Source organism: Macrotis lagotis, chromosome 1, assembly GCF_037893015.1.
Source record: "Macrotis lagotis isolate mMagLag1 chromosome 1, bilby.v1.9.chrom.fasta, whole genome shotgun sequence".
In the NCBI taxonomy this organism is placed as follows: Eukaryota; Metazoa; Chordata; class Mammalia; order Peramelemorphia; family Peramelidae; genus Macrotis; species Macrotis lagotis.
Window position 1 is genome coordinate 931,474,854 of NC_133658.1, and position 9,939 is coordinate 931,484,792.

The 9,939-nt window shown below is 44.7% G+C and overlaps 1 protein-coding gene across 1 annotated transcript in view; it reads right to left on the reverse strand.

The window, feature by feature from the left end:
• Positions 1 to 9,072, reverse strand: part of LOC141512129 (uncharacterized) — a 39,447-nt gene extending 30,375 nt beyond the window's left edge. Inside the window, exons 1-2 of the mRNA XM_074221007.1 lie at positions 8,658 to 9,072; positions 4,156 to 4,282 (exon numbers count right to left, since the gene is read on the reverse strand). Of these exons, the coding sequence (XP_074077108.1) occupies positions 4,156 to 4,282; positions 8,658 to 8,732 (202 nt within the window). The 5' untranslated portion in view covers positions 8,733 to 9,072. The remainder of the gene's footprint in view (positions 1 to 4,155; positions 4,283 to 8,657) is intronic.
• Positions 9,073 to 9,939: the final 867 nt, after the last annotated feature.

The window sequence follows — 9,939 nt, forward strand, 5'->3', positions numbered from 1 at the left end:
AAATAAAAAGTCAAGAATTTCTAGGAACTTAATGAAAAAAAATGCAAAAGAAGGGGGCTTAGCCCTACCTGATCTAAAATTATATTATAAAGCATCAGTCATCAAAACTGTTTGGTATTGTCCAAGGAATAGAGTGGTGGACAAGTGAAATAGACTAGGTGCAAAAGCAGGAGACAGTTATAGTAATCTACTGTTTGATAAACTCAAAGAGTCCACCTATTGGGATAAAAACTCTCTCTCTCTGATAAAAACTGCTGGAAAAATTGAAAGTTAGTATGGAAGAAATTTAGATTAGACCAACACCTAACACCCTTTACCAAGATAAGATCCAAATGGTTACAGGATTTAGACATAAAAAACAATACTATAAGCAAGTTGGAAGATCAAGGGCTAGTTTACCTGTCAGATATATGGAAAGGGGAACAGTTTATGACTAAGGAAGAGTTGGAGAACATCACCAAAAACCAACTAGATGGTTTCAGTTACTTTAAATTAAAAAGCTTGTGCACAAATAAAACTATTGTAACCAAGATCAAAAGAAATGCAGTAAATTGGGAAACAATCTTTACAACTAATGATTCCAACAAAGGACTTATTTCTAAAATATACAGAGAACCAAGTCATATTTTTAAAACAAAAAGCCATTCTCTAATTGACAAATGGTCAAAGGATATGCAAAGGCAATTTACAGATGAGGAGATTAAAACAATCCATAGCCATATGAAAAATTGCTCTAAATCATTATAAGACAAATGCAAATTAAAGCTTCTCTGAGGTACCACCTCACACCTCTCAGATTGGCTAATATGACCAGAAAGGATAATGATCATTGTTGGAAGGGTTGTGGGAAATCTGGGACACTATTACACTGTTGGTGGAGCTGTGAATTCATCGGACCTTTCTGGAGAGAAATTTGAACTAAATCCAAAGGGCAACAAAAATGTGCACACCCTTTGACCCAGCAATACCACTACTGGGTCTATACCCTGAAGAGATGAGAAAAAAAGGTAAAAACATTACTTGTACAAAAATATTTATAGCAGCCCTGTCTGTGGTGGCAAAGAATTGGAAATCAAGTACATGTCCTTCAATTGGGGAATGGCTTAGTAAACTGTGGTATATGTATGTCATGGAACACTATTGTTCTATTAGAAACCAGGAGGGACAGGATTTCAGTGAAGCCTGGAGGTATTTGCATCAACTGATGATGAGTGAGATGAGCAGAACCAGAAAAACACTGTATACCCTAACAGCAACATGGGAGTGATGTTCAACCTTGAAGGACTCGGTCATTCCATCAGTGCAAAAATCGGTAACAATTTTGCGTTGTCTACAAAGGAGAGCTCCATCTGTATCCAGATAAAGAGCAGTGGAGTTTGAAGGAAGTTCAAGGACTATTCCCTTTAATTTAGGGGGTAAAAAAAACAGATATTGTCTTATCTTGTTACCTCTTAGACTTCTTGTCTCTTCCTTAAGGATATGATTTCTCTCTCATCACACTCAATTTGGATCAATGTACAACATGGAAACAAAGTAAAGACTGACAGATTGCTTTCCATGGGGGGGGAGGGGCGGGAAGTAAGATTGGGGGAAAATTGTAAAACTCAAATAATATCTTTAATAAAAAAAATTAAACAGTCTGAAAAACAACAAAACAACATGTAAAATTGACCTTCCAGTTCATTTAGCATTATCAATACACAACTTGTCCAGAGCCAAGATGAAAATCTTGTATATAGTGACCAGCAATTAATTGTATTGACTAGAAAAGGAAGTAAAAACGAAATTTAAAAAAAATGCATTTCCATCCCAAAGAAAGGTTGTCCAATTTTTCTTCCACTTTCATCCCAAACATGTGTGAATTTTTCCAGTGTTATCTTAAAAAATTGGAATACCAATGGTAGTACAATAAATAACATGCTGGAGCTCAAGTCAAGAAGAGCCAAATTTTCTAATCCTGTGACCTTGGGGAAAGACCTCTATTTTTTTAGTTACTTCATCTGTCATATGGGCATAATAGTAGCATATAACTCCTAGTTTTATTATGAGAATCCAATGAGATGATATTTATAAAATGCATGGCAAACTCTTTCCCTGACTCTCTCTCTCTAGGTAAATGCTAGCCAGTTGGTACAACGGATAGAGCACCAGGTCAGAAGTCAAGAAGACTTATCTTCGGTACATCAAATATAGCATTCCAACCTTAATAGCTGTGTGATCCCAAATAAGTCTCTTAACCCTTTACATTAACTCATCTGTAAAATGAGCTGGAAAGGCATTAGCAAACCACTCCAGTATCATTGCCAACATCTCTAAATGGGGTCACAAAGTATGAGAAATGACTAGAAATTGAGCAACAATAAAAAAATGTGTGCTGTTACTATTTTCCTTCTGTTCATTTCTGTTCTTTCCTCCCCAATTCTGCTCACCTAAAACTATTATTATAGAGATTCCTCTTTCCTTATGTCCCTGTTGAACTAAAAGCATTTATAACTGGATCAGCTAAGTGTGAGGGTCATGATCTGCTGCTTCTTCTCATACCATCTCTATGCTTGTATACCAGACTATGAGCTCAGTGAGAACAGCAGTTGACCAACTTATTGCTTCCTTTGCATGATCAGGGAGAGCACAATGTTTAAAAGATGGAAGGTGCTTAATCAAAGATTGATGAACCCCCCCCACTCTTGCTCAATCTCCACCTTTTATTCCCTTCCCTATTTGTCAAAGGCAAGTTCTACCCTCAGTCATTTATCTACCTCTTTCTAACAACTAATCAGTTCTTTTTTGGCTGGATGCACTACAAATTTAGGCTACACATCTCAGCCATCTTCTGGCAAAGCAATCTTCTGACATCCCCCTGAATGACTCCCTAGGCCACTCAGCAAAGTAGTTTTTCAAGATCTTTTCATCTGACCTCACACTCTTCCTTCAGGCTAACTTGCACCCCTCTTCCTCTCTCCATATATTATCAACTGAGAACCTGGTCTCATAATTCACTGAAAAACAGGACCTCCTTTCTCTTCTGTGAAGAGCACATTGGACCTCCCAACTCTGAGACTTTTTTACCCTTTCCCTGTTGCATAGGAGGCCTGCCATGGTTTTTCTGAAGCCCCAGTTGCAGCCCAACTTCTACAATCATTCTATTCCAGTCTTCCTTAATTGTAAGACCTTCCCTCTTTTGAGAAGTTCCAATTTATCCTGGCCATAGTAGATTTTTACACGGAGATTTATGTGTTTGCTACCCCTCCAGACTGTGAGTTCCATGACATCAGGGGAAGATTCTTGCCTTTCCTTACATCATCAATGCTTAGGGCCTGGCAAGGAACAGGCACTTAAATTTTTGTTCACTCAAAGATGACCTAAAATAGAGCCCATACTGTGTAGCCTAAGACTGAGCTTCATGTCCCCAGATCCCAAGGACTTTTTATAGATTAATGGAATAATTAATGGAAAGGAATTGAAAGGTTAAAATACATCTCTTCATTTTATCCAATGGGACTACTCAGGCTGCTCACAAGTTCAGGGACTTGCCCAGAAGTCAATGCCAAAAGAAAAGCTGAAAAATAATTCCAAGGCAAATTTTCCTTCCCCAAAAGCTAGCACCTGCTTCACCACAACACAGAGAAGCCTCAAGGAAAGACATCTCTCATCTACCTGATTTCACTACATTCACCTGGGCAAGGGATAATTGGGACTTGTTCCAGCATCCAAAGTGCACCCCTTTGCTCAAAATGAGTGATCATATCATCACTGAGAACTGAAAGCCCTGGACACAAGGAAGCATTTAGAGGTGAGCTTGCAGAAAATTTTGTAATGTAGTCCTCTTTAGGGAAAAACTCATGTGGATATTGAAACAGGTATCTGTTCTCCCCATTGGTGCTGATAAACCAAGTAGTAATTAAACTAAATAACCTCTGAAATTAGCTCCCCAACCGAGATGCTTCTACCCTGATTTGATCTTTGACCTGAAGCTACCTAGTTTCAGAAGCAACAAAGGAAATGCTCAGGTTCCTTTTATAGGACAAGGGACATCAAGAGTACCTTGTCTCTTAAGACACAGGAGAACAGCATTTTTCTTTTTCTACTAACTGATAAATGCTCCAGACTCTGCATTTTAGAGAATAGAGGCTCACTTAGGAGGGGAAACATCCTTACCCACGGCAACTAGGTTCCACACATTCTCCAACATGACCTCTCTGTACAATTCCTTCTGAGGATGCTCCAAGAGGCCCCATTCCTCCTGGGTGAAATCCACAGTCACATCCTTGAATGTCACCAACTCCTAAAGTATCAAAAGTATAGGATGGAGAGTTACAGGACACATCAGTATTTCCCATAGAAAAGAGAAAAAGGCTGAACTTATCCCCACATGAGCTTCATCTCTGAGTCAAAGAAGCAGCTTTTTGGTTTCTCACAGAGACTACAGAACATGATTCCTAAATAAAGAAATAACAAATAATTCCCTCCACTAATCAAATTACGTAGCAACATTTTAGAGAGCTAAATAAAACCACAGTAAAATTCATTCAGAAAAACCAAAGACTCAGAATATCAAGGGTAATGATGAAACACAGTGAGAACATAGCAGGGGCAACATCAGCAGACCTTAACTGCATTCTAAAGCAGCAGTTCCTTGAGACCATGTGGCACTGGAAAATAGAGAGAAAAATTGTGGCAATGGAAAATAGTGAGAAAAATCAACCAAAAAGGGAAATAGATCTGCCAAAAACTAAAATGTCTGTTATAAAGAGAACCAGAGCAGGTTGACCTTTGTCTAATTATTGACGCATCTGGGAAAACCAAATTAGTAGATGGACTTTGAGGTGGACCAGGCTGTTTTACACAGACAATCTTCAAATGTATAACTGGAGAGATACATAACTTGAGGAGTAGACAACTTAACATTCAGACTTATATGCTGTTTGAGAAGATAATTATTTGTAGAAATACAATATTAAGTCTCACTTTCATAATAGATACTACTTACCATTCTGAGGAAAACTCCATTTATTCTTATTCTCCCTAGTATTTTTATTAGGAAAGGGTATGGTATTTTGCCAAAGGCTCTTCCAACATCTTTTGCGTTAATCATAGGCTTTGGTAAGTTTTCCTTTCACATGGTCACTTGTGTTGATTGACCAACAAAGTGTCTCAGGTTGGTCATCCTTGGGGCCTCAATAGCTCAGATTGAATGACAACAGCAATTGCCTCTCCATTGGCCAGAATGACTGAGGATCTTCCTCTTCAGACTAATTTTCTTTAAACTCACCTAAAGAGGCACTTTTTTTTTTTTTTTTTTTTTAGGTTTTTGCAAGGCAAACAGGGTTAAGTGGCTTACCCAAGGCCACACAGCTAGGTAATTATTAAGTGTCTGAGACTGGACTTGAAACCAGGTACTCCTGACTCCAGGGCCAATACTTTATCCACTTATGCCACCTAGTGGCCCCTTAAGAGGCACTTCTTTGCTATATTTCTTTCATACCTATTTAGGTCTGAGAAATCTGGAGGGTCTTAGCTTCCCAGTTTAACTTTTTTTGCCAAAGCAAAAGGTGTCAATTCTCAGGCTCTTTGCCTCATCTTTCTTACCTATACTTAATCAGTGGATGGGCATTGTCTCCAGCAAAATGTGACTTGGGAAAAACCTAACTTTAAAAGACCAAGGTATAACACTGCACCCAGGGCCATTTTCCAGTCTATATCTGGTCACTGGGCCCAGATGACACTGAAAGAGAAAGTGTTGCTTGTAACGTTTGCAAGGCACCCCACCTGGAAATCCAATTCACATGCATGGTATAACATCACCTCCCTGATGTACTGGTCTTCTGTTAACAAAGGTTATTATACATTTGTTAAGAATTTATCATTTCACTTAATTTGTTAAATTTATTGATCATGGAATTGGACAAAAGAACTCCTTATAATTGTTTAATTTCATTAACCTTAGAGGTACAGTCATCCAATTTATTTTTTCTAGTAGGAATTTTGAGGAATTCATTGAAGTGCTGGCAAGGACCTTGCTCCCCAGTAAGAAATCAGAAAATCCCTGCCCCTAGGCATAAGGAAAACAAGACAACACCTGCCCTAGTCTGAAAAGATGAAGGCTCTGCAGCAGGACCCTCATCTATATGTACCTGATTAATTCATCTTTGCTCTTTGAGCTGCTGCCCCACATCTGCACAACCCTGATTACTTAATGCTAACCCTACATCTGGATTTGGAGACAGTCTGAGTCTGAATTCTTTTCAGAGAACATATTTCCTGATCAACAATCTGGTTTTCTTCTCTAACTCAGAGACGTCATTGGACAATGGAGGTATCAGTGTGGATTCATGTTAGCTAGTTCGGAAGAAGCCTTCCCAAAACATTTACATACTGTTACAATTTTTTTAAAAGCCTCGAAGTTTCCAAGTGCATTTTCTCCTTACATAGTCCATATGACTATAGCTTCAGAGGTAATTTCATTTCATCTTTTCATAACTGTTCTTCTGGAAACTTGTCTCTTGTCTTTGCTATACTATTTCTTCAATCTCTTCTTCTCAATGAATACAACATCTGGAAATTGTCCTAAAGTAATGAAGTCTAATCCTTTCATTTTTGAGGTAAGGAAACTGAACCCTGGAAGAATAGTCTTTTTTCCACCTACACTTTAATTTCCTTTTCATTTTTAAAATCCATTTCAGCAGAGAAAACTTTAAAAACCTGCAACGACCCAGATGCAAAAGTGTTTTTCAAATCCTTATTCTTACATCTATCTTAACTAAATTTCCCCAAAAAAATCTAGCACTGATTACTATTTGAGTTCCTTGATATTGTAATATTTACATTAATGGGGAAACATTTTCATATCCCTGAACACCTCTGGGTTAAAAGCTGAATGGGGGCAGCTAGATGACTTGACTTGGAGTCAGGACAATCTGAGTTCAAATCTGCCTTCAAAGACTTGATACTTACTTAAACTGTGTGATCTTGGAGGACTCATTCAACCCCATTGCTTTGCCAAAAAAGAAAAAGCTGTGTGGAATTCTTTCCAAATTGATTGAACCCCTGTATCTTTCTCACCAGCCTCACTCTGCTGAACACCAGCTGCTTCTTTCCCTCTTTCTCTCTCCAGGTTCCACCTCCTGCACTAGTCATCTGTCCACTAGAAGAAAAGCTTGCAGGGGACCTTGGGAGATCATAGCGATCCAAAGACCTCAATGAATAAGGGGAGGAGCACTAGAAAACTTGTGAATTTAGGAGTCATCCTTATACTGACACAAATGATGTCATTCTTATTGTCAAGTCTTTTGTCCTGCTTCTTCCAGAAGACCATGACCTAAGGAAGTTAATCCTAAAACAGGTAAGTAAATTGAATTAAAGTGAAGGGAGGGCACTCTGCAAAGATACCAGCCTCACTTTCACCTCCAGAGCCATCCGGGTACAGGGGCCCAGTATGGATCAGGAATATTGGAAATGTCCCTGGATGCAATGAAAGACCTGGGTCTATTAAAGCTAGATTTTTCCAAGGTCAGAGTTGTATAGATAAGAAAGAGATGAGGGAAAGAGATCAAGAATGACCACTTTTAAGGCAGCTAGGTGGTGCACTGGACAAAGCACCGGCCCTGGAGTCAGGAGTACCTGGGTTCAAATCTGACCTCAGACACTTAATAATTACCTGCTGTGTGGCCTTGGGCAAGTCACTTAGCCCCACTGCCTTGCCAAAGCTAAGGAAAAAAAAAAAGGATGACCACTTTTGCTTTATCACAAACAAAAAATTAAACTGGGAGGATAATATTTTGGTGTGTGAGTGATTAAGGCAGGGAAAGACCAGCGGCCAAGAAGAGCCTCATTAGCAGAGTCAAAAACCATCAAACTGGGAGGGGAAGATGATCCGAGATTCTGGCCAGAGGAGAAACTACTATTTCCCTTCACTCTAAGCTAATCGGGGCCCAACCAGGGCCAAGTGGGCACAACCTAGGACCCACTGCTGATCAGAAAGGAGAGTGAGTGAGTGAGGGGCTCTTTGGGCAGATGGTGCGAAGGGAAGCAAAGAGAAGGGAGGGGCAGGGGAGACGCCGTGGTTGAGCGGGTGTAGTCTGGCGGCCCTAAGGGCATGGGCTGATGGTCAGCTTCGCTGGCCTTGTTCATTCCGTCATTTAGGGGATCTGTCCGGCCCCCTCGGCCGCCCCCCGGCAGGCCCCTGCCGTTGCCTACAAGAGGACCAAGTTGGGGACACCCGTCTCAGGTGCCTCAGGGGACCCCGTGGGGGGCAGTGGCCAGGCCCGACGCCCCTTCCATTCTCCCTACATCACCCCCCCCCCTTCTCCGCCCCCGAGCCGACCCTGCCCAGGACCCCTTCACCTGTGTCTCCCAAGGGCTCCCGGGCCCGGGGAGTCGGGGCTCCTCACCAGGCCTCTGGTCTTCCTTCAGGCTCCGGCTCCCCGCCGACAGAGGGGGGTCCCCGGAGCCCCCCCTCTGCAACACCCTCCCCGCCCCCCGGAGCCGCTGCCGGGGTCTCTGCCCCGCAGATTGGGGGCTCCCCGGGCCGGGGCCCCCCCTGGGGCCGCTGAAGGCTCCGCCAGCCCGACACGCAGCGGGGGGGGCCGGGCCCGGGGGGCAGCGGGGGGCTGGGGGGAGGCCCCCGGGGGGGCCGGGCCCGGGGGGGCCCCAGCACTCACCTGGGCCGGGGCGCCGCGCGGCTCCTGGGCTGGGCAGGCACAAGGGTCCCGGGGCGGGACGGACGGGGGGTCCATGGTCTTGGGGTGCGGGAGGCGGCCTGGGGGGGAGGGAGGGGTCAGGGAGGCCCCGGCGGGAGCCCCGCCCCTGCTCCGCGCCCCCTCCCCAGCCTCCCCCGGCCCCGCCAGCGCCCCCGGGGTCTAGAGAGTCGGGGCTCTAGAAGGTTCTAGAGGGAGGGGAGTGGGGGGCCGGAGGGGGGGCACAGGGAGGAGCGAGCCGGGGACGCGGGGTGGGGCCCGTGAGGCCGGGACGCAGGAGGGGAGGGGGCGCGCCGCGGAGGAGTCCTGGGGGGCAGGAAAGCAGGCGGGGGCGGAGCCGGGGGCGGAGCCGGGGGCGGAGCCGGGGCCACGGGCCCCCCTGGGCGCCGCCCGCACTGCGCAGGCCCGGGGGAGGGCCGCTGGGTCTAGAGTTCGCGCGGGGACTCTGGGAGATCCTCCTCTGCAGCCCCGCCCCCGCCGTTTCCTCCAATCACCGCCTGGTCCGACACCTCAGACCCGCCCCCTGCATGCGCCTCGGCCAATAGGCCGGAGTCTCCCCTGCCCCGCCCCCTCCCCGCCCTCTCTGAGGCGGCTCCGCCCACTGTGGCCGAGGGCGGGGCCGGGCACCCTTGCCCACCCCACTGTAGACAGGCATTAAAGCCAGCCGCCCCGAAGGGCACGGCCTGCGTCTGCCCAGCCAGCGGCCTCGCCTCCTTCCTCCTTCCTCGAAGGCAGTGTCGCCCGAAGCTGCCGTCTCGGCCGGATGGCGGCATCACTACTACTAATAATTACTATTATTATTATTATCATCATCATTATGATCTCTACACACTGAGAACCTTTGGACCTAGAATCAGGAAGACTCATTGTAATGAGATCAAATGTGGCCTCGGACACTGACTAGCTGTGGGACTCTGGGACCTTCTCCTGGCCCTGTTTGACTCAGTTTCATATATGTAAAAAGCCCTGGAGAAGGAAATGGGTAAGCTCTACCGTGTTTGCAAGTAAACCCCAAAGGGGGTCACAAAGAGTCTGACATGACTGGAATTGAAGCCAGGGAATTGGGGGCAGAAAGAAATACTGTAATCTTGCCCCCCCCTTTTCCTGAATTAACAGAGAAATGTAATCCCTTCCTTTCTCCATATTGTTCCTTACAAGCAAACCCCCTTTGGCAAGGAATGTACCTAAGCAAAAAGTCACTCTGTTCAGAGAGTTGTGCTTTGAAAACTGGTTCACTTTCAAGCAG